The sequence below is a fragment of the Tauraco erythrolophus genome, chromosome 18, assembly GCF_009769465.1.
Source record: "Tauraco erythrolophus isolate bTauEry1 chromosome 18, bTauEry1.pri, whole genome shotgun sequence".
Classification (NCBI taxonomy): Eukaryota; Metazoa; Chordata; class Aves; order Musophagiformes; family Musophagidae; genus Tauraco; species Tauraco erythrolophus.
Window position 1 is genome coordinate 12,689,990 of NC_141482.1, and position 25,542 is coordinate 12,715,531.

At 39.7% G+C, this 25,542-nt stretch overlaps 1 protein-coding gene across 1 annotated transcript; it reads left to right on the plus strand.

Moving 5' to 3' along the window:
- Positions 1-10,542: 10,542 nt before the first annotated feature.
- On the plus strand, positions 10,543-24,977 carry EDN3 (endothelin 3). The gene is made up of 4 exons (XM_086623061.1): positions 10,543-10,594; positions 11,010-11,247; positions 24,214-24,378; positions 24,905-24,977. The coding sequence occupies exons 1-4, from the start codon at positions 10,543-10,545 to the stop codon at positions 24,975-24,977; spliced, it is 528 nt and encodes a 175-aa protein (XP_086479187.1).
- Positions 24,978-25,542: the final 565 nt, after the last annotated feature.

Sequence of the window (25,542 nt, forward strand, 5' to 3'; positions counted from 1 at the left end):
AACATTACAATAAAATAAAATTAAAACAACTTCATGTCATTTTCAGGGTGGCCTGTATAGCTGAATGCTCTTATGGTATGTTCTTTAACTCTGAAAAGCATATACTGAAAAATTTATACCAATCATTTTTTTTAGCTGTGAAGTCATGATGAGTGTCAGGAAAGCAAGAGCAACAAAATAAAACAGTGAGTAAGAGAAAAGTGTTCACTGCAAACTGGCACCTAAATCTGAACCTTTAATAGAAAACCACAGCTTTAGAGCAGAATTTTCTTTATGCATTAGAAATAAAACAGATCCCTTAATTAAAGCTTAACAAGTTTCTGCCAAAGCATTGATGTGAATATATGCAGAAAGTACAATGGAGATTTCCAATGCCTGATAAGGCATTGCCTTGAGTGGTGCTGGATTGGAAAGAAGCAGTTTTTTAGAAACAATTTGAACTGTGACCCAAATTTTTCATCAATGACAGTCTCGAGTTGAGACATTCTGAAATTACAGGAACTCTTCGTCTGAAAAAAAATCTATCCAGAATATCACGAAAACAACTTCTACTTTTTGGAAAAATGCACAAGAAATAACAATGGCACAGTGGCATGGTACTGGAACTCTGCAGAGTGAGAGCAGAAGAAATACATTCAACTAACTCAGAGTTCAAACCCTTCCCCTCAAACCCATGAAAAATGGCTTCTGATTGTTGTCATAAACAATCATGTTTTTACTACATTCACTACATATGAGAAGCATACTGAGTTTAAACAGTGTTATGCTCTTTGTCCCCCTGCGAACTGCAGTATCTGGACATTTGACGTAGCAAACTGTGAGTGTACAGAGGCACAGCAGCTAACAGGAACCAAAAACATCGTACTTCTGACAACTGTAAATTTGTTACATTATTTGTATTACTGCCTCATCACTTCTCCTCCCTGATCTTGCTTTCTCTACTTATTTTACTGGCACTAAAACTCAGTAGATCAACAATGCTATTAATACTTTACTTTCTCTGCCAGATCTTCTTGGGTGGCCAGTTTCTAGCAGTGTAACTATCTTTACTTGCTCACATCTCCTTATTCTTAATGCCAACTCTTTTTCATATTTTTATCATATTCTGCACATTTTAAGGTCCTGGTGCATTTTCAGACCCCACATCTAAGCTGTTTGAAGCAAATACATTAAAGCAATAGTCAGTTACAGTCATTAATTTATTAATGACTTATGCATCTTTTCACTGAGTAACTAAAAGCAAATAAAGCTATCTGAATGAATCTCTGATCAGACACCTATTAGATTCAATGAAAAACTGACAGTCATTACTCAATTTATATTTCATGCCATTAAACTGAAGCCTATAATAATCCTTATCATCCTTTTTGCAGCTACTTATAGTAAGACACTGAATTTCTGCCCATCACTATTACGACAATGATGGACATATAAAATCCTTTTCCCTAGATCCTGATTCATCACCAATCAAACACGAGTCCTGTGTCCTCTCCAGTTATATATCATTAAAACAGATAGTCACTACCAGTCTAACTTTAACTGCTATAGACATTAGGCCAATCTTTGCTTGCAAAATTGCAAATATTAAAAGCAGAAAGCCTGACTCCTAGTTCTCTGTTCCTAGTTTGAGGAAACATAAAACAGTAAAAGAGAAAAATGTCAAAACAACAATAAATTATTTCAGAGCCAGGGATAATGAATTTCATTATGGCCCTTCCAACGCATGAAGCGCTGTTATTCAAAACTCAAAGGGCATGGAAACAACTGCACTTTAGAGTGAGAAAAGTATGACCACAACCGTCTTGTTCTTCCAGTACAAATGTGCGTACACACGGGCAGCCCTTGCTAACAGCTGTGATGCATTCTGTCTCGTTAGTTCAGCAAGGTATATCCAGATTTCAGAGGACTGCTTGAAGCATCATTGTTTCTTTGGAAGTGAAAGTCAATAAAAATACTGACAAAGGAATGCAGCCAGACTGTTTAACAGAGTTGTACAAATTCCAGTCCTTCTTCATTCCCTCCCTCATCAAGTCCTTCAATAAATAAAACAGCTTTTGAATTTGCCTTTTGTTCTACTTTGCCTCAATATTATTTTCAGTGCTTACCACAATTTATCTTCTAAAATATATGAAAAGTAACACTGTACTAAGAAATTATCTCAGATTGTCTCTTTCCTTCTTGCCTTTAACAACACAACCGTGGCCTGAAAATGTTTGCAGCTGAAGAATTTTCACCAGGGAAATAGCATAATATCTAGGAAGCTCAAATAACAATCAACTAATCTAAACAGCCTGGTGCCTGGTCAGCTATTTGCTTTAAAGAAGCACTCTGAGGCAAAAGCAGAAGCAAAATCCCAGCCATGCTAACTGTTAGAGGGATACACTTGACCCTTGGAGAGAGATTAGCATCTCATTTTCTTCCTCTACCCTGTTTCATTATTCTTTTTCTCCATTTCCTCCATTAAGTCTCCAATTGTATTTTTTACTTTTTGTTTATTACTCCTTTTTTTTCTTTTGTAGTCTTTGCATAGAAAAGATATTTCTGTGAAAAGTGAGTTAATCAACTTAAGGGAAGTCTGAAGAGAAGTTTTCCCCTTCCTTTGCTTCTTGTTTTTCCCCATTATCTTTCCTATTTCCCTATAAAACATTGCTATTTTTCCCGTCCTATTTTGGTTAATGTCCCTGTATTTTTCCCTAGCAGCTAGGGGAGAATGTTCCTTTGGCACTTACTCATTTCTTATAATCTGATTTACTAGCCCTTGCTTTACCAACCCTGATGAGGTAGGGTGAAATGCAGTTGTGGAAAATGTGAGAAAGGGAAAAGCTACGTCAGCTGTGTTCAAAACTTACATGCAGGTTGTATGGTGCATTTACTCTTCTACATCTCTTCCTATCCTGATGTTTCAACCACAGAGAGGGTAATATATGTACTTAAATGTACAAAATGTACAGAGCTCCTGACATGTCTAAAGTACTTCATTGCTATCAGTCCCAGGCTTATGCTATTAAACTGAATGTGAAGTTGAGACCTTTCAAAATAAATATAATTACGGCAATGAGAACAGCTAAATAGATACGGATTTCCATGGTATATTAAGCTCATGTTCATCTTGTAACTTTGTATGTTTATTTTGCAGACTTCTGCCTCTTCTGGGAAGAGCTGTTTTGTTTGAACCATGAAAAAGAATGCTGCCAACTCCTGTTCTTTCAACAAATCAGACTAAACATAACATAGCCACAGCCACGAATTTCCTAACTATGATTACCTTGGATATCTGTGCCATCTGTTATTTACCACCAACACCTCAACCTGAAAATGACCCGGTAATCTGGATCTGAATGGCAATTATCTCTGCTGTAAGATGTTCTAGGCCCATAATGCCCCTAAATAGGTTTTTGGAATGCACAAAAATAGCTGTGCATCCTATATGCACTGCAGAAAAGGTTAGAGCATAGCACATACACTTTGGAGATGCATGAGCTTTCTTAACCTCAGTTAAACTTGCACCAGCCCTAGGCCAGGCAACCTGCACAGGTGGTTCACAGTTGTTACTCAAGGTTTCATGCCACAGCCTCCTGATCCCTACACGCACAGTATTTCTAGGTACTAGAACGATTTAACCTTCTCGGCCTCTGCACCAAACTTGAATACTCACAGAGGACTGAGAGTCAGATCGCTCACAACATGGATGCCCAACTTGGCCTTGTCTTTGTGTTCAGACATTTGTGTGATTTCATCCCAACAAATGGTCTGAAGAAAGTCTGGAGACATAACATCATACCATTGCAAAACGTAACGTGTTCACAAAGCTCAGTTCAGTAACTCGAGGTTCAGGTTCAATCAAAGCTTATCAACAAAGCACGCTGCTCTCAGAGGGCTAGGTGTGAGCAGCACTGGCAGTTTGTCATGTCACACTGTTTAAATAATACAGGTTCATTTTTCATCTCATTTTCCCTTTACTAGTTCGTACAGGCAGACATTTGTTTATTTCTCTCTGAAAGTCTTTTCTTAGTGAGAGATAAGTTACTCGGGGAGAGGAAAGGTTATATATTCAAACATGGTGTCAAGGTTGTTGCTAGACTGATGAGTCTCAGCTGTGAATCCTCCAGAAAAAGAAATGGTCAGACCTGTACTTGTATTTAAAATTGAATTTACCAAGAAGTTGCAATAAGGAGACACTAACTTCATTAGTAGCTGGTAACTGCAGCAGAACCTTTATTTATACTATCCTACAAGGCAGCAGCAGAAACATTAATCTCTACTAATGTTGTTAAGTACAAATTTGAAGAGGAGCTATGCCACAGAATAAAGGCAGTTATGACCAGCCTGTTTGGGTATACTGACTGCTGCATGCACATTGACAGTCTTGTCCACCTAAGCACATCATATAAAATAAATTAGGTTTCTGTTATTGATGTGCACATTTTTTGCTACTACGTTTTATTAAGATTTGTTCCAGACTGCCTTTATTAAGTAACAAGATTGGCTGTTAGAAGACACCCATCTCATCTACAGATTTGTAAAAAGATGTTCTTGCATATCAGTAGTTCAACACAGGGTTTTTAAAACTTCTGCGATCACCTGCATGTCACATCACAATGCCACACTAAGAAAAAAGCCCCAAAACTACTTAACTAGGTGAACAGGAATTGACACCTCACAAAGAGGCCAACCATTTCTGCAAAATCCGTGCACTCGAACTAAATCCAGCAGATGTTGTAAAGCTCCCTTCACAGCCAGAAGGGCTACAAACCAAATGATTTGCAACACAAGATTTTGTTCCACCCAAGCTGCTACACCGCTAGACAAAGGGAGCTGTGAAAAGCATCATCCTTGCAGTGTCCTGGTACACTTCATGCTGATGCTGCATCCAGCCCTGAGGTGCACAGCAATGGAAACGGCAGACACTCACCTTAGCAGCAGTCCAGTGTATCCATCTCTGCAGGTTCTGCTCCAGATAGGACACTTGATTCAGGGTTTCGGGTATTTGGCTTTCCCACCAATGCAAAAAATGCCCTCTTCAAAGACATCCAGGCAAGCTTCAGCGCAGCGCACTCCAGGAAGGGGAGCTCTCAAGGAAGTGCTGTCAGAGAAGCACATGAATTTCACTTTTTTGTATAATAGCCATAGTCTTCAGGACATACCTAGTCTCTAGCCACCTTCCTCCAGCTTATGTTTACACCTCCCTTCCCTCCCTGGACTACAGACTTCCCCAGTCACTCACAGTACAAACAACTGACCACAGGTTTCCTACCACACCACTGAGGAAGGAAAATCAGGCCAGAACCCAAATCCCTACACGTGCACATCACTCCCTCCCTCTTCTCATCATCTTCCAGACTGGCTTCTGCCCAAACTGATTTGCTTTGGTACTTGTGCTTGCTTCCTCCTGCTAGTGCACCTCCAGAAACCAGTCGTCCCTCCCAAGTGGTCTGCCTCTCTACCTTATTAATTTTCAGGTGTGCCAAGTTCTTTTGGCAAGACAGCCACCTCAGTTTTCTGCCTCTAGCTGCTTGTTTGCTGGCAGCATTGCATCCATTCTCTACAATTGATCATATTTTGATACGGAATTCTCTTTGTTCAGTATGCTCGAACCTGAATAAATGTCAAGGAAAAGAACTGCTTCACATAACAATTATAAAAAATTCTCTTCCTCTAAAATCCCGTTATTTTTGCAAAGACAGAGATTGTTTGGATGCAGGAAGTGAGGTCAGGTTCAGATCCTGGGGAGAGTGGTGGGTAGTGATAATAACACTCAGGATTTTTGCAGCATGCCTTATCCAGAGATCTGAGCTCTGTCTCCAGTATATTACAACAGCAGGATACGTTATCTTATGCAAACTCCTTCCTAAATTTCACAATAGCTGAAACAAGCAGGAATCATTAAATTTGTGTGCTATTGCTCTGCTGCTATGAAGGCTGAAAAACAGCCATACAGTTCTTTCTTTACTTTGATTTTATTTAAATAAATTGCAATGTGGTCAGAGCAGAGGCATTGGTCCTCTTTACTGAGTATCTGCATTACTTTTAATGGTGTATAAATATTAACAATAATAAAAAGAATGGGGAAACAGAAACAGGTAACAGAACTCTCCTCCTTTAAGCAAGTTACCCAATTGCAACTCCTACAAAATGCTCAGTTGCCCTTTTACTACATCTGGTTCAAAGGCCACTAAAAATGGGATTCTTTGCACTGACATCAAAGGGCTCTGAATAGGGCTGTCTGTAACAGGAGGGGAGACAAGATTAACTTCAGCTTTCTGGCTATAGAACCCCAGCAAAAAGTAACTTAAATAATAATCAGAAGATAATGTTTTCTTGAGAACCTGCTGATTTCAGCACAGTTTTTTTTCAAACATCAGCTACCATCTATTAAGTTGCTTGCTTTGTGAGAGTGATGCAGAGTGTGCTATTAAATACACAGTGTTTGCAGCTTAATATGATCTTTTCTTTCAGTAGCAGTAAAGAACACTATGATTAAGAAAGAAGCAAGAGAGTGGGAAAAGAGACATGAATGTTTTGTAAATGTGATAAATAGATTGGTTGCCTTTACTGAGTATCATATCTGTATTGACCAGGCTTTCCTCTTGGCCTGCCATGAAGAATAGGTATCAGTGTCAAAAAATTCTTCACTGCTGCTGAAACCCTACCGTACCTTTTAAATATAGGCTTTATTACTAGTGTAAATATATCCTAGAAAGTTAGCGTTTTAAGTGGTTTCTCTGAGTAACCAACCTTATTTAAACACATCTGGAACTTCTTTATAACTCATAACTACCTCGTGTAGTCACCTCTATGATGAAGGTTAAATGCTGTGGAATTACTGCTAGGGTCTCTGATTGCTTCACAATTGCACAAGTGTATTTATAGAGTAGGGATACAGGCAGCAGCAAAGTACTAAACAAAACCAAGATTATGTTCCTAATTGAAATGGCAGGCCAGGGTTTTCAAATATAAAATCTGGAATCTGAGCTTACTTTTCTTAACATCATCTGTTCCAGCTGCTCCGCATTCCGGGACTCCCTCAGCCTTGACTTCATCTCTAAGATATATTCTCCCTTCAGTCAATTAGAAGGTCTCAAATATACAATATTTACACCTGGCAACAGGGCAGATCTGCTGATTGTCTTCCTTAAGCTGCTTGGGTGGCCCTAAGAATGAGGAAGTGCCCCAGCACAGGGAAATTCCCACTGTGTGCAGAGTATAGCTGGCTGGTACAGCGTGGCTGTGCTGCTCCAGCACGAGGGCAGGAAGGGCTATGTTGGAGGTGGGAAGATTAGAAAGTATGACGAGAAGGATTAACTCCAGACATTTTGTCCAGGCCTCTTAAGATTTTTGCAAAGTACCCATCTACCTTAAAAATCTTGAAATTGAAGTAGAAAAAGGAACCTAGATAGTTAAAACAATTTTAAAGGAAAGGCTGTAAAATAATACAAATTGAACCTCTTGGCTTCCAATCTACGCTGACTACCTCAATAGTGGCTACTCTTTTTTTAACTAAACGAAAATATCAATCCTTAAATAGTTCTGTAAAACCATTTTGCATCACATGTTAATATCGCTGACACTGATATCCAGACATAATTTGTAACTACCCCAACTCAAAACGGACCCTGGATTTTAAAAATTTATTTGTTTGCTATTCACTTGAACAACATTCTTGTTTTGTGACTGCTATATTTATTAAATAAAAAGGTCTCAAGTCATTAGGTAATACGTGACACAAATAACTTGATAATCAATGTAAATGAGAATCATGCCAGCAAAGTCCAGAAGTATTAATTCCTTTGATGACAGTCTCTTTTCTTCCTGTAGACTCTATGTCTTATCTTCTTTTAAAGCTTATATGAGGTCATTTGACCAAAACCTTGCCCTTCTTAATTTCTGAACCCTGATAGCTAATTTCAGAATATATTTTATTACTTCTCTTGTTTAAACAGCACTCAGTATCAGTGCTGATATGGCCTCCCTGGCTTTTCAGAGATTACACAGCACACGGAAGAAAAAGTAGAGCAATGCAGACAAGGCCTTCAAAATATCATTTTTAAAAATAGAACAGTGTTTTTTAGGAAAATGTGGTTAATCAATTTACAAAACAACATGACTTTTTTTTCATAATAAATCAATACATATGATAAAGTTATTCATTATTCATTTTAAACGTCTTGTTACTATGATTAATTTTACATCATTATTAACAAAAAAAGTGTTGCAATGAAGAAAATGAAATTCATAAACCAGGATTTGGACTCATGTCATTGTTTCTTAACACACCAGCAACATATAACCAGTACTTCCTACTCACTGCAGTGAAGAGTTCTGTTAAACAGCAACTGCACAATAAATCTCTATTTTTTTCCTTTTTCAGATAGGTTAAAATGCAATCCTAAGCACTTGTCAAAACGAATGCTGTATCCAACAGTATCAGAGTATAGCATCTAGAACTTTCTGATTTGAAGCAATTATTTTTTCTTCTTATAAAAGAAATGGAAAGAATTTCAAAAACATTCTTTTCTTCAGAGATGTTTTGTCATGGTATTTCTCAAAATCACAGCAGCTATACAACTGTGAAGCCTAACCATAACTCTGCTGATGCTTGGAGAGCATGACTTCAATACACATAGACCCACAATTCAGCAAAACAAACTATATAAACATTCAGGTCACTGCAATTACTCATGCTTAAAGGTGAGTAATCACTTACTTTCCTAGGTCAAGAATGAACTTCGATATAATGCTGTTCAGTAATTTACATGGGATCTATTTTTCCCCCACTGTATTAGTTACGAGGGCATTAGTGATTGCAGCGAAACTATTTAAAATTAGCAGAACTAAAGTCAACAAGGTACTTTCACAGTTCTGTTTCAGTACTTGAGCATTGCCAATACCTGAGTGAACTACTTGCAGCTACGTCCTCACAAACTGCACTCACTGCAGTGGGTACAAATCTCAGAAATTTACTGAAATCTTGTCTTTTCTAATGAGGTTTTAGAGATAGGGCATGGTTAATGCTTCTGACATTTCATTTCTATATTGCAAAGTCTTTTCACTTGTACAAACTGCAAAACGAAGGCAATTTAAGTTTCCAAGCAGCTGTGGTCTCGGTAAAACTTAAGAAAAAGGAATTTTCTAGCTATTACCCTGTCTTTGATGACCATCGTGCTTTTGTTATTAGCTGGGAATATGGTCAACTAAAGTTTTCCCACAAAACTCTCAATCTTTAGAAACTGACAAAAGGCAAGGTTTGACAAACTGACAAAACGTGACATCTTAATGAGTTTTTTTTGTAAGTGTTGTTACTGAATAGTCCACACCAGAAGCTGGAATAGGGGGCAGGGCTGGAAAAGAATGTGATGCAGTAGAGAATGGGGTTCCTCCTTCGGGTAACTAACCTGACTGATCCTGCGACTAGTTTTCTACTCACAAAACAGATTTTAGTGAATATGTCCAATTAGCATGATACATAAAAGCAATTTTGGCTGCAGCTCTTTGTGCTAACACTGAAACATTTGTAAATAAAACATCGTGTTTTGATTTTAAATATCCACAATCAAATCTGCTAACCTTTCTCCATGTGCTATCTATGACATATGTTTCCTATAACAGAATATACTAAACATGCTACTGTAAGAAAAGATACAGCCAAATCCCTTAACCCTTAAACCCTTACCTATTATCACTTAATAGCTGATATTATGGTAGCAAATAGGGCCACATCCAAGAGTGTTTTTCTAGGCACAAGAGTCAGGTATTTGACACAATATGAAATACCCTTTTACCTTAAATTTTGCACTCTAGGCAGGGTTGTCCGCAAAGAGGTGTTCACAATTAACTGGGGAAAAAGAAAGTATTAATAAATTGGTGACCTAATTTCACCTGGAAAGTAACTGACAGAGCCCTGTGAAAAAAGCCCCAAGCAATTGCCAAATCTGTAGCCCAGATTTTAGTCGAAACTCCACGTTTTTATCGCACCAGCAATACTCTGTCCTGGAATTGAGAAAGAACGGGATCGGATCATTTAAAAACGATGAACTAAGATCAGCCTTAGCAACAACAAAAGGGCCGTGCCTCCCGTTCCTGGGGAGGATGTGCAGCTTTATCCCTGCCTTTTACCTGCTGGGGTGGGAAGCGGGGTCCGCCAGGGGCGGGGAGCGCGGGCCGTGCCCGCCCCCGGCCCGCGCCCCGGGGGAGGCCCGCAGCTGTCCGCGGGTGGGAGGCGTCTGCAGCTGGAAAACAGCAGCTCGGGTTTCTGATCGGATTTGGGGGTGGGGTGGGAGGTGTGTGTGGGAAAAGCCAAGCGATGGATCTTCCCTTCTTTTGACAACACTCTCCCCTTCAGGACTAAGTTTGCACTGGAGGAAAATAACTGCGAAGGAGAACCACTAATCACACCTCCGTGTGGGAACTAACTCCGGGAGCAACGTGTGCCGCCAGCCCCGGGACATTCCCTGCCTCCAACCTGAAGTGATTCCTCCTGGAACGGCTCAGTCGCCCCTGCAGTTCACCTTTGCCTGCAGTTAACAAGCGTGCAATTTGGGTTTAATGGAGCTGGGTTTATTGTTCCTCTTTGGACTTACAATTACGTCGACTGCAGGTAACAATTTCTTTCTTTCTTCGCCACTTCCACGCATGCACACAAAGGCAGGCTGGGTTTTGGTGGTTGGTTTTTTGTTTTTTGGGTTTTTTTTTTTTTTTTTTTTCCCCTTCTTCCAAAAGACTCTGAGCAATAGCCCACTCCGGACGCCAAAGCCATCATTTGGCCGTGCGTAGGTTTACAACAAAAACACTCGCCAGCGGTGCGGGGGCTGCGGGCGCGCCCCACCGAATGTAAACATAACGGTGCTTTTAACAGCCCCGGAACTTTTCGGGGACTGCTGATGGTTCGGGTGCCGTTACACAACGGGTTGTAAGGCGCTGGGGGAGGGGGTGCTGCCCGTGCGGGGGCGGGCGGGGGGTGCTGGGCTGGCGCACGGGGAGCTGAGCGCTGCTCTTGCCTTCCCGCGCTGCAGGCTCCGCGCTGCCCCGGCCTCGCTCCCCGCTGCCGCCGGCCGGCGCCGAGCCGCGCTCGGCGGCGCTGGGGCAGAAGGAGCGGGAGGAGAGCGCGGCGGCGGCGGCGGGCGGCGGCCGGGCCAAGGTGGACGGCGGGGCGCTGCGGCGGCGGGCGCGGCGCTGCACTTGCTACACCTACAAGGACAAGGAGTGCGTCTACTACTGCCACCTCGACATCATCTGGATCAACACCCCCGAGTGAGTGCGGGCGGCGGCGGGGGGCGGGGGGGGGCGCGACATGGCGGGCCGGGCTGCGGCGGGGCGACCCTCGCGGGCGGGGGGGGGGGCGGCTGCGTGGCGGCGCGGCCTCCGCCGTGCGGCGGGAGCGGGTGGCCCGGAGCGAGGGACGCGGGTGCGGGAGAGCGCCCCGGGCAAACGCCTCCAGCGCCCGTCCCTCGGTAAATTCCCGATCCCGGCACAGCCGGGGCATGGCTGCAGCGTGTACCGCGCGGCGCGCAGCAGGTGTGCGCGGTGCACAGCCCCGCTGAGGTTACTCGTGGGGGAAAAAAGTAGTTGTTTTGTGGGAGAAATACGTTTCTGATGAACCACTCGTTGGGAGAGGAAGAATACCGTATGCGTGCAACTATACTGTTTTTGATGAAAATTCATGTGGGAAAATAATTTTTCATTGAAGTAATAAGTTTTGAAAACCTCAATATACCAAATTTAAGATGTTACAAAAGAACGTCTTCTACAGTTGTGTTTTATGGGAACGGTGAACGTAAGGTTTTGTTTCAGCTCATAATAAAAACAATTTTTGAAAACATAACATTTCCTTTGAATTGGAAATTCTGAGTTTCACACAGGTCAGTGGGGGTGCAGCACGTATGCGGGAAAGCAGGGTCTGGTACTAAGAGTACTTAGTGAAAAGAAATCGTCCAGGAAGAGTGACACTTTGCCTACATCCTAAAGGTTAGAGGCCTCCTTTTCCTAGACCATTGTATATATCCTGTCTCTCTGAGTAACTAAAACAGTCTTAAGGATTTGTAAAGATTTTCATAGGCTAATAGGTTTCAGTCCTGTAGGAACCACAGCAATCAGTTCATTAAAAAAGAATCAGGAGATCGGATGCATCTAAAACCAGTTTTCTTTTGATGAACTTCAAGAATTAAAGATCTTTGGAGTCTATGACTATGAACATCTGCACAAACCGTCAAGTACTCCACTGACTGCAGTTTGGGAACAGTTGTACTAACTCGGATCTGCTGTTGAATCCATTTCAAAGCTTATAATCAGATTAAAATAGCAAAAGGAACAGAAAAATAGAAAGTGGTAGTAAAATAAACCGGTTAAGTCAAATGGGGTTCAGGGTGCTTAATTTGTAAATTCATGTGTGTGTCCTGGCTAGAGGCCATGTCTGATGACAAGTCTTTTGAACTTCTACCAACTTGTGTCATGTATTCACACAAGTCATTCAGTTCTTTGAGTTTCATACCTGCACTAATCCACCCCAGGATTGCTTAGACTTATTTTAGCCAAATATTTATGACTCAGTATATTTTCACCAGTGAAAACAAGGGAATGACATTCCTTTTCCCCTACACACTGAATAAATAGAATTCTGCTAATTTTAAACACACACCCCCGTTTGTTTTTTGTGTTTTTTTTTTTTTTTTTTTTTTAGGATATCCTGTTTTAAGACTACAGGAATTATACTTTTCATTCTAGTGGGAAAAGTATTTAGTGTACATTAATATTGTGCATTAATTTAGTGATGTGGAAATTTTTTTTTACGTAAAAGTTTTGTGCAAACATCACTAAAGAAAGAACAAAAAATAGGGAATAAAGATACATAACATTTTCATGATACCTGTAGTAATAGCAATGAAATACATATAATAATCCAAATATTAAACAGTTGGGGCTGTAGGTCTCTGCTTTCTTAACTGAAGTCAATTGTACATAAAATAACAGCAAATTTCTCAGATATGTAAAGTCTACCCCACCGTCTGGTGTATAGGTTAGTCTGTAGCGATTCAACGTGAGGTCTAGGAAGTTCTGAGCTTAATTTTTATGCTATGTGACAAGCTATAGAATGAATATATTCAATTTCAATATGACATCTGAACATTAAGTATTCACATAGAATGATACGTTTTAGCTACTGTGCTCCAAAGACATGAACCCGTATAAGCTAATAACACTGCTAGAACTAGATTAATTAGGATGCTGGGGGCCCTCTGGGGTTGGTAAATAGTGAATGGATAATGGTGGAAGGTAGTGGAATTAGTCCAATAGAAACTGGATTTTCTGGAATCTGTAAGTGCTCGTTAGAATTGGAGAAAGGAGGTCCTCTTAAAGTTGGCTGGCTGCAGCATTCTAGAGAGTGGTGGGCTTTGGCTGGAAGAGCCAGATGGCTGAACTGGGCTGGCGTGCTGACCTTCCCCTCCAGGTGTTTCTTGAAACTTGCCCTGTCTGAGCCAGCAAGGTGAGCAATGAAAGGAAAAGCTCTGTTTACAGGTGAGGTAGACGTACACATCTTCCTCTAAGCTGAAAGAGCGCAGTCTTTATTTTCAAAAATCCTAGGATTCTTCCTGGGAATGCTTCTATATACGAGGACAGTAGTAGTCACAGAAATAAGTATGTATGGAGATATTAGACATTTTGGACCACGTTCAGCGCAACAGAATCAGGATTAAGATTTCATGTCACATACCTGATGAACAGGCACTAATTCTGGCCTGGTGTCCTACCTGGAAGAATGTCTTGGTAAGGCTAAAGGTACTTCTGGATGTGAATGAGAGAAATCAGGCCTGCTTGTGCGATTTAACATCCCAAGAAAGTTACGCTACTTCTTTTAAATGGAAGCAACCACTCGATCTGTACAGACTGGCTGTTTGTAAATGGGGCATTTACTTTGCTGTTGTATGTTGAAAATTTGTATATTTACTAAACATTTGGCTCAAATGCAACTTTGAGGACCATACACAGAATGGGAGGACAGAAAGATGATGTTAAAGACTGGAGAAGTTTTCTTGACATGTTGATTCTCATCTTTTTCTTGTTTATTAACTTATCACATCTTTTTGGTTTTATTTCCTACATCAAATACTACAATTGCTTTTAATTATTTTCTTTCTTATTTCCCCTGATTTATGTCCTTCATTTTATCATTTCTTCTTCTTTATCATCCTGTCACAAATTGCTTAATATTTTCCAGGTTACTCTATCCTCCATGCTTCAAAGACAAACTTTACTTTCTCCTCTGGTTTCTTCTCTTTACTTTTCCCAACAGAAGATGCTGTTAAGGATTGTTCTAGTCTATTCAAAATAAATCTTGGTCACAGCCTCTCCTTCTTTTCTGAAAAAGCAGTTAAAGTTTTTGTTCAAACTGTTGGAGGCAGAGTAACAACAAAGGGTCCATTCCTGTCCTTACTGAGAAACCACTTAGATCAGTAGGGTGATAGTTGTAGAAAAGCACAAAATTGCAGAACATGCAGCCTCTCGCTCTCTGCAGCTATTGCCAATTAAATGAGAAGTTATCTCTGCACACGTTTGAGATTGCTTTATACTCGTCCAGACCACTAAGCGCACCAGTGTTATTTTGACATAGTGAGTCTTCTGTGATGGGAACAGTGAGAACCTTAAGTGGAAAAGAAAACCTAAAGAAAGTCAGGTAAGTCAGAATAGTATAATGCAATTATGTGGTATAGACAAAGGTTGCATGACAGAGATAATTAAAAGCTAGTAAATTGTTCTCACTGATAAGATTGATTACTCAGGAATTAGTTTGCAAGGTGGTTTTTTTTTTTTGTCAAGTGATTATTATGCTTATCTTGATCTATAGCTACAGACACAATTTAAAGAAGAAAGAAGGAATTGTCTTTTAAACAGTACCCACTGATGTAATACAGCCACAACTTGATGCTTAATTCTATAAGTTAAAGAAAAAAATACAGGCAAGACTTTTAGATGTGCACTTCTTCAAGTGATCCTGTGTTTCAGTATGAACTGAGCTTGTGCATCCAACAGCAAAATGTGATTCAGTTAATGACATTAGTGTTGCTGCGTCAAGCTTTAGTGATACTCAGAATGATTAGTAAAAGATCAAAAGGTGACAACTATAAGTGATACTATCATGAGGACACAATATCAGATACACAAGGGCCTTCAATTCTGAAACAAAAGTATAACAAGAATTTATGGCAATCCACAATGGTAAAGTTATTTCCTCACTCAAACTGAGCACCAAAAAAGAATAATTTATTGGAAGTGTCTAAATCAAAGCAAAAATTTCTTCTTTCTAGATGACACGTTTTATTTTAGTATTCGCTGTTATGCTCAAAAGAGGAGTAACTGAATGAAATTCTGTGACCAGGTTATAAAGACTAGCATCATGTGTGATGATCTAGGAGTTCTGTCTGCCAATTACATGAATTTCTGAATCAGAAGAATTGGATGGATAAAGCGAAAGGAAGAATTGGATCTAACATCTTTGTGTTTGCTGCTCTGATCCTCTGTACTTACACATGTTCTGTTTGCTCAGTGGAAGGACGAGGGCATGCACTGACTCGTGGTCCGTTGCTTTGCTCTGTGGGATATACTGGTAGTGGATATGACGAGCATTTCATGGTGCGTGGTTTCATGGTGACACTACAAGGATGCTTTGTCCCTTTAACGAAGAAATTTGTTTCTGTAACATATGCAAATCAGATATTCCTAAGTGGCCATCAAAATTTAGCACTAGGTTGACTCCAGATAGTTCCCCTGTAGAAACCTGTTTTCCTGACATAATGTGACCACCTGTTCAGGTGAGAAAGGCTTTTCATACACTTTGACTTTTTCCAGTCGTTCCTGAAAGTGTTGACAGATGGGTTTGTTAGGGATCCAGGACTTGTCAGAAGCTAAACAGATGACAGCAGCTGAATCCACAGGCAATCAGCTCTCTAACAATTACAAGTTACTGATCTTTGCTCACTCCTGGCTTAGGTCACCATCAGAAAGTCATCTTAGAATGGAAACTATTTGTACCCTATCATTGCTTCACTCAAAGTTTTTCTACTGTATAGAGAGGAAGTGATGTCTTGGGATGTTACAAAAGAGAAGACTTAGAACGAGAGTATCCAGTTGGTTGTATTAACTGGATGCTCTGCTGGCTAACTTTTCCTTCATAACACCTTTGTGTTACTGTGATCTCAGTGATGATTGAATTTTGTTGAATGAAGCTCACATAAGTTAAAATGCATTTAATCCTTATGGATATTAAGTGGTATTACAAAATATTACAATTACCCCATTTTTTGAGAATTATCTTCATCATTAGAGAAGTATGATGTCCTATATCTTACTGGAAATAAAAGTACACAGCTAAAGATCTCTTGTTCAGCAAAAGAGTTAAGCATGTGCTTTTAATCTTAATAGATCAGACTGAAAACACCTGCTAGCCAAAGGCGTGATGATAACACAATGGCTGCAAGCCAGGCAGTTCAGATAAGGAAGCTGATCTGTTGGTTAAACAGTGTGCATGGTTAACCATCAGAACCGAGCGCCAAAAGTGAAGTGATGAATCTTCCATTGAGGTGACCTGATTTTTCTGAATGAAGTTTGCCCTGCATTTTGCAGACTTTACTATCTACATGTTTACTGAAATCTATGTCTTACATGTGTGGATGCTACCAGGATTAGACTATGTATATGCACTGTATGTCCTAATGTAGCGTGAATGTTAAAGGATAAAAAGAAAAATCTTAGCAAGCTAGTAACAACTGAAATAACTAAAGCTTTGGAATCAATGATCATACTCACTAGCAGAAAAAATACCAAGTATAAAGCAGATAATCTTCCATATCTCCATCAACTCCTTTTAACTTTTTCCTTTTTTTTAAGTCACAAATTTTTATGAAAATTTAAGTGGCAGATTGTAAATACCTCTAATCCTAAAAGCAGGAGGATCTTTGGTGTTAAAAAGCTGCTCAAATCTTCACGTCGAATAGAGAGTATTTCAAATGGATTTATTGAGCATAGTAACAAGGCTTCTGTTGTTATCATGTTTTGTCATGGACAAACTGCTTCGGTTTTTAGGCCTGTTGTTCAAACATAGTTATTCTTCTCACATATTTCAGTTGTGAACTGACTTTACACTTTCAGTGTCTTCCTGTCTGAAACACGCACAGCTTGCATGCCCTCCACAGTCTAAAAGACTCAGTCTTCCTGGGAAGCTTGTTTACAGTACCCAGTATGGATGTTTTAACAGCAGTTTCCTCAGAAAGGCGGGCAGTGCTGTGGCTCTGCAGCCCGACATCGCACGTCAGCGCAGGAGCTGGCCCTGCAGAAGGTGGGTCAGGGCTGAGCCACGCCAGCAGCCAGTGCCTCGAAATTTCGCTGCCGCTGCTCCCCTTGCTCTAATTCCATGAATAAACAGTCTGGAGGGCTGTCAAACCACAGTCACTTTCATCAGTCTTAAATTTTAGCCCCATGTGTTTATTTTGCCCCAGGTTTTTGTTTTATTTGTTTTTAAACAAGGGGTGGATTTTGAACTATGCACACTGTGGAGAGTGGTAGAAACATGCATTAGCGTGTGTGTTCTGTGTGTGCACTGTCAGAAGGTAGCAATAAGTGCTCTGAATTCTAGTTTGAAAAAGCTACCATTTGACACTTAATTTGATTCCTTTCATCCATATTTTCCAGCTGCTCTGCCTTCTGGGATTTACCTGCATTAGAACCAGCCCAATTACTAAAAATAATCCCTGCCAGTCAGAGGAAGAGAAAGGAATAATTGGAGTTTGGGCCTCACAAACAGAAAACGTTCCATGGGATTTTATTTATTTAATTAAACTAACAATCCTATATCTTGCCACAAAACTGGGATAAGATTAGGATTGGTATGAGGTACTGAAGGGTATGAGCAGTGTTGTTCTGAGGTGTTTCGGTGAGACAAGGGCTTAGTCTATTAGGTCAGGTGAGCTCTACCCAGCCTCTCTGGGTATGTGGAATGTTAATGGAAAAATACACCACCACCCCTCACTTGCTTCATATTGCTTCCCTCAAGAAATGTACCCTAGCTTTTCACTCAACAACTCAGATATTTTTCTGATCATATTTGAAACAGAAGACATGTAACATCCTTTAGACAGCTACAGGAGGAGGATGACTAGTGATAGCAAGCCCTCAGATTCTCTCACAGTACTTAACTTGGGTACCGTGAAGTCCTAGTAGGGGGGAAATCGAACTCATGTGGTCAGTGAAACCGGATGATGAAGCACATGTGTGCTATCCTTAGCTAAGTAATTACCTAAGTAAGGTATAACTAACTAACTATAACTTATTTGAGTTCTTCACAAATTAGCAAGTATTACCTAAAGAATAAGAGTGAAAAAAAAAAGGTTAAACCAAATCTAGCAAGATCATGGAGGTGCATCTTTTTGGATAACAGTAGCATATTAGGTATGTAGGAACACTGAGTAGTACTAAATTGAGGATGTGGACAATAAAGGTGTGGCTATAAAGGATAAAAGTTTGTTTCCCCTGAAAATAACTGCAAAACCTACTCAGAAAAAGTACAGCTTCTGTGAATGAAGCATGAGGTTAGGATGGCAGAAGACCAACACAACAGGGACTTCTTTGCAGAAGGTGTTTGACTTCTTAAAATAATGATGATGAGAAGGAAGGGATAACATGGGAGGTACACCTGTTGTGAACTACTCTGTTAAAAAAATATGCCCGTTACAGAAGGAGTTGGAGCTAACTTTGAGAACACCCAATAATCTCTTCACCTACACCTAGCCACAAAGCTACACAGTATTACTGCAGTAGCTTTATACGAAAAAGTATGCACAGAAACAGCTGTTATTTCCCACAAACGTCTTTCATTTTGCAGACGTTTCACTTGGAGGATGTTAAGTTTTCCTTGCTTTCTATGTTCTTTGTTCTTAGTGGTCCATTACAGGGATCTCATACATTTTAAGACTGTCTGAAAACACTGGAGACTCTTGGGAGCCTTGCTGGCGTGGGTGCATGCCAGAAAATATATTGCTGAATACTGAAATCACAGCATCTAAGATGATTGCTGCAACCCCCTCATCCCTTTGTTTTGGCTGAAACTCTCAAGTGCCCTGGAGGTATCTACTGTGTTTAAGTGGCTGGGAAAGTAGAAAATAATAGCAGCTCATAGGTCAATTATAACATGAGAAACTCAGCCACATGTTACAAAAATTAAAATAAACCAATTGGATTTGTCTGCTTGAATTTTGAACATTCACTATAGTATAAATGAGGGACAGCAGGGCTTAGGCAAATCATACTTCCCAACTAGACTTGAAGGTAGTAGTCATTAACTGGGCAGGTTTTTCTGTGGGAAATTTTCATGCATATCGCTGGTTCAGAATGGCTGTTTCACCATTACTCAGTACTTCTTGTCTTTTTCATCAAATGCCTCTGTTAATTTAATGGCAAAAGCTTGCTTCAGGAGCTAGATGACTTTTAGGGGGAGAGCTTTTATGATTGTGTTTTGTGGACACAAAGTACAGAAATAATCTAGGTTATTTCAGCATCTGAGTATCCAATCTGCAGATCTATACTTTTTTTCTTTTAAAATTCTAGGAGAGACATTAGCTGACCTAAGGATTGCCATGTGTTCCGTTGCATAAATCAAAAATCTGTTTCAAACACACTGTACTTTGATTAGTTTTGTGCTGCTCTATATTATACCTGGAGTTATCTTCAGAACAGATCTGTTGCGCTAATCATAATTTCATCATATGGAATAATTCCAGGTACTGGAGAGTTGTGTTAGCATCTTCTTTTTTTTTGCATACAGAATAAAGAACAAATAGCTTATACTGAAGAAGAAACTATTTCCTCAAACTCAGACCTTTTGTAATTTAGAAAGTGCTTTAAAACTGAGAATGCAGACTTTTGTGCACCCACTGACTGGCTGCAGTAATCATACCGGTAACTGAACTCTACAAAAAAGGGTCAATTCCGTATAAATCTCAGGTTTGTATGTTGCCACACAGATACCAGTTCAAAGTAGAATCTTGGAAAGGCCGATCTGGAATTGCACAGGTTTGCTTGTTCTCCACTTTGTAGAGAAGAAAGGCACAGAGGACACATGGTACACGTTAGCTCTTAAAATATGTGGAAACCCGTTTCACTGCTTCAGGAGAATTTTGTTCTCCTAAAGGAAGAAACAATGCATACTGAGTTAAAGGTCAGAAATTCAAAATTTCTGAAATGCAAATGTTAAAAAATAAATCTGTGGATTTTTGCGTGGAAATTTCCAAAAAGTTTGTAAATGGCTCTTAACCACTACTTTGGCCAGGGACCTGGTCATAACTGCAAGGAACACACTATAAGGGCAGTGGTTGTTCAGGATCCCCAGAAGCTTAGCAGATGGTTAGCCAACAAATCTGTCTCTGCCCAGTTCAGCTGTTGCGCCTCTTCGCTGTGGAGACACAAACTGCCCCGTGTATACGAATGTCGGCAAACTTTGACTAAAGAAAACAGATGTCTCACCTGAAACGGAGAGCAAAGAGACTTCCCCATCATAAGAAGGACATGGAGCTGTTGGAGCAAGTCCAGAGGAGGGCCACAAAGATTATCAGAGCACCTCTCCTATGAAGACAGGCTGAGAGAGTTGGGGATGTTCAGCCTGGAGAAGAGAAGGCTCCGGGGTGATCTTATAGCAGCCTTGCAGTACCTAAAGGGGGCTTACAGGAAAGCTGGAGAGGGACTTTTTACAAGGGCGTGTAGTGACAGGACAAGGGGCAATGGATTTAAACTGAAAGAGGGCAGATATTGATTAGATATAAGGAAGAAATGTTTTACAATGAGGGTGGTGAAACACTGGAACAGGTTGCCCAGAGAAGTTGTGGCTGCCCCATCCCTGGAAGTGTTCAAGGCCAGGTTGGATGCGGCTTTGAGCAACCTGATCTAGTGGAAGGTGTCCCTGCCCATGGCAGGGGGTTTGGAACTAGACGATCTTTAAGGTCCCTTCCAACCCTAACCATTTTATGATTCTGAGCAACACAGTGCTTGGTGACAATTACATATTGAAGATAATTCCTATTCAGTATGTAGAAATTGTGATACTACTTAACCGCGTTTTGAACCTGAGCATTGCAGCACCATAAAAAAAAATAATAAGAAGAATAAAAAGCAGCTTTTGTTAATCACATGTAACAGTCTAAGATTAAGCATGCTACTAGGCAAATGCTTCTGATACTTGTGCAGTTGAATCTCTTCGGCATCTCCTCTCACTTCTGAAGTTCTGAGAAAGAGGCATGAACTGACTTGAAATACTAACATTTTCAGCTGCTGGAATGATAACCATACACACACTAACTTGCTTAAATGTTGTGATTTATGAGTTGCATTTGAGTAACGGACAGGCAAGAAAACATCTTGATCTCTTAGGTCTTTCTGAATACTGTTGGAAAGACTCTGGGTCTTTCTGAAGTTTATCTGTTTTGAGTTTGAATTTTTGGATTAGAAATCAAAACCAGGCATATTGGGAGAATTATATTTCCATCTCTGATTGGCAAATCTGCACATTAGCTTACATAAAAATTTTTGCTTGGGCGTTCTAGTTAAAATTCTTGCACTTGAAAATGTCATTACATTGGCATGTATTTCTGGACCACGGGGAATGAAGTGGTCCTGAATACATTTTCCAAGCAATGAAGCATGCTCTCTTCAGCATTATAAGTTTCATAGAACGTAAGACACTTCATTATATTAAAGATCAGAAGCAGTATCTAAAATATCGGTCTCCTCCTTTGCTTAGGGCTGTGATTCATGGCTCTTACCGCTTGTAATTATTACTATATTCTCCACCCCTGCCTGTTTGCTGGAATTTACTGTCTCTTAGGAAAGACAGCAGACTGGTAATGGGCTCAATCATTGTAGTTCACATACTGAAGTATTAAGATAAAATTGAAGTTGATGACAATTCTAGTTGGTCCATTAATTTGCAAACTGTGGCAATTAAGGAATAAAACACGTGCCCTTTTTCCTTTCTGGCTATCCAGGCAGAACCTCTGACACAGGGAAACTACAGCTCAGTCCCGCAGAGATTTTTATTTAGAGAATTATAGTACGAAAAAACAGTATCATGTTTTGGAAAAGTGGACTTTTTAACAAGGAACCACTTTAAATAATGAGAATAACATACTGTAGTATTTTATGTCTTGTTAACACAATGTGAGATGACATCTGCAAAAGCTGTAAAAAGCTGCAGCTTTATGCCCTGGCAAGCTATCTGCCGTGAAACAGGGGTTTCATGATTGTCTGGATCACGCAAAATCCATCTTTTAATTTCAGCCTAAATCTGAGCAGGAAGTTGAATAACAGAATTTTGCTAGATGGTTTTCATAGAGGGTTCACCACTCTTAAGAATACAGGAACTTCCTCCTGTTCCTGTCTCTAAATACCAGCCATTACTTCATGAAAAACATGAATGTATGAAAAGTATGACTACACAGCAGTTATTCATGTCAGAAGTTACCTACATTAGCCATTTATCATTTGTTATTCTAAAGTAGATGGCAGTATGGAATTATTAATACTCTTCATTTATAAAATGAGACACACTCCTAATCCTGAAGACAACAAAATGCTTTTAAAATGACTGTTTGAGAAGGAGGGTCAAAATCAAGTCCTAAAGTCTTTTAACACTAATATGCATATTCTTGGTCTTTCCCAGTGTCTAGGCATAGCCATAGAATAAAGGAAGTGGTGAAAATGTGCAGCAGTTTCTCTGTATAGATGAGGCAGAACAGCATGTGCTGGAGAAAGACCTTCTCATGGTCTCTGACACACAGAAATATTGCTTGTGATTTTCTATCTTTCAGTATGATTTTGTGATAAATCTATGTGTGATAGGTGTGCTCTGGTTCAGGCTGCAAAAGATGGAGATGCACTGTTAGAAGCTCGTATGTACTGTAAGTGTAGAGGTTTTAATAAATAATTTGCATCAACTGCACTGATGTTAGATCAAAAATTATTGCAGAGATTAGGAAAATGGTGTTTCTAAACCTTTCAGCCCACCATGAGTGTGAGAAAATGGAAAATTTGCAGCTTTCCAATTAATAGCCTAATGATGTTTTTATGAAAGCAAATGAAAGAAGTACAACTATGTGAAGTTAGTAGTTCCGGACTGATTATTCAGGCTTTGTTGTGTAACCTTTCTGTAACCCTTCTAGATATATTCTTACTTCCTCTCCCCCCCTTATTTTTTTTCCCCTCCACTCCTCTTTCTTGCTTTTGAACATGAGATTCTTTTCAGATTTTTAGCATTTCTGTATTTGTGGGTTGCTTAGCCCATCTCTCAAGTACATGGGAAGTTTTATGGGTCTCCAGAAGTTCCCTGTGGTATACACCTGCTATCAATTCAGACTCTCTAACAACTTGGAGAATAATTTATGACATCAGTCTAAACTATCCAGTGCTTTTTTGGGATGTTAATAGGTGGTGATGCTGCATGTCCTTTTCTGATAATAATGTTGACTATAACCCATTGAAGAGCAAAGCATGGCAGACTGCAGGGAAGTAAAGAGAACTACCTCTTAGTGCTTCTGTGTGCTGCGGTACAGAATACGATCTCTTGTAGAAAAGTACTAGTAGATATAAACGAGGAAGATTGTCTAGCTTTTCTCACATTTGTAACTCCATGGGTCATGTTCCAGACATGATGCAGTAAACGAATCATGCTGAGAGTTTTCTCTCTTCTTTAATAATAAAATTAATGGCAAATCAGGCTCTGAATCACAAAGATTACAATGACAATATGATCCAACTTATCCGCTGGAAATCAGCGCAGCTCCTTTGGCACTTCATACCAGCTATGGCACTGAACATAAGAAATTTTTTGAATTTGTGGCAGGTAACAAACACAATAAAGGAATAAACAGTAAAATAACCAATAACCTGGGGATGTATTTGTATCAGCTGTTGGGTAATCAAAATTTTTTTAGATAGCTTGTGTAGTTCTCAATTCTGCCAGTTGAGCTGATTGTCTGCTACTTTATGACTTTGTGAGAGCCTGAGTTGATTGAGCAGAAGTTGTGATCTGTTACAGGGAGAACTTCTTACATAAGCATAGGGTTTGATTTTTGTGCTCCAATTTATTGCTTTGCATCAATAGATCTATTTTCCAAAACAGAAAAGATATGGAATATCATTTTAATTGGCTCCTAAAATATACAATATTTGTGATTCTCACAACAGGAGGACTGTGCCATATGGGCTGTCTAACTACAGAGGCAGTTTTAGAGGCAAAAGGTCTACAGGCCAGATTCAAAGTAATGTCCAGCCTTCATTTCGGTGTTCTTGTTTGGATGCTCATGACAAACAGTGTATGCAGTTTTGCAGAAGAACGCAAGACAGAAGAAGGTGAGTATCTTTTCTTAATATTGCAGACTGTTTACATGATTTAACTATTTCATGAAGATAAATTAACTAAGTTGCATATATCAAATGAAATTGATTAAGAAATACATTGATTTTAAATAAAATCCTCATCTCCAGTTGTGGTGAGTTAACCATGGCCAGCAGCTAAGCACTTACATCGCTGCTTGTTCACTTCCTCCTTAGAGCAGGACAGGGAGTGAACAAGAAGAACAAAAGTGAGAAAACTCGTGTCAAAATCAAGAGAGTTCAATAGGTGAAGGAAAGAGGCCAGATCCAGACAGACCCAGTACAGTACTGCTTTGAATTTTCTTTTTGCTGTTTCTTTTTATGATGTGGTATTTTTGAAACAGCACATCTCCTGTCCAGTTAGGGCCATGCTCAATATTGCACTATTTTAGAATGTTTTACCTAGTCTAATGAAGAGTGTGACATTGTCATTTTATGAATGGCTTTGTAAGAGTAATTGATGAGAACACAGTGACAAACCTAGAAAATCTCTCTTCCCCAGATATCATGGCTCAACAAAAAAGACAGAGGAGAAGGACCAATGCAAGGAAGAGGAACACACTTTCATTCAGTAGCACAGAGAGTTGGGAGAATTCTGAACAGTCAGGTATGCTACAGATGTTTAATGTTGAAAAGAAAAATTAATTTTCCATAAATTTTATTTGGTTTTGCAGAACTCTAAATTATTTCAACTCAATATCATTCCGTCTTGCTAAATAAGGGCAGAATTTGGCCCATGAGTTGTTTGTTTTCTATAGTTTATTTTTTAAAATAACCTTTAGTATGCACAGAACTACTACAACCTTTTTCATGCTGGTACAGCTCCTTCAAAAGTTGGATTCTTTGGCTGTAAGCCAATACATATTTTGGCAACAGTCTCCCCCCCTCCTTTTTTTTTTTTTTTTTTTTCCAGGGCAAGGGGCTGTTCCTGTCTATCATATTTTTTGCTCATTTAGCGCTGCAACAACTTAAGCTACATGTCCCAGTGCAGTGCTTCAGTAAAACTTAATTTGTCAAGGTAAAGAAACGGAACAAACTTTGTGGAAACAGTATTTGGACGGAAAAATAAATCTACTTTAGATATCAGATATAAAGAGGTTACTGTGACCTAGTAGCCAGTATCAAAAAGTTCCAGTTCCA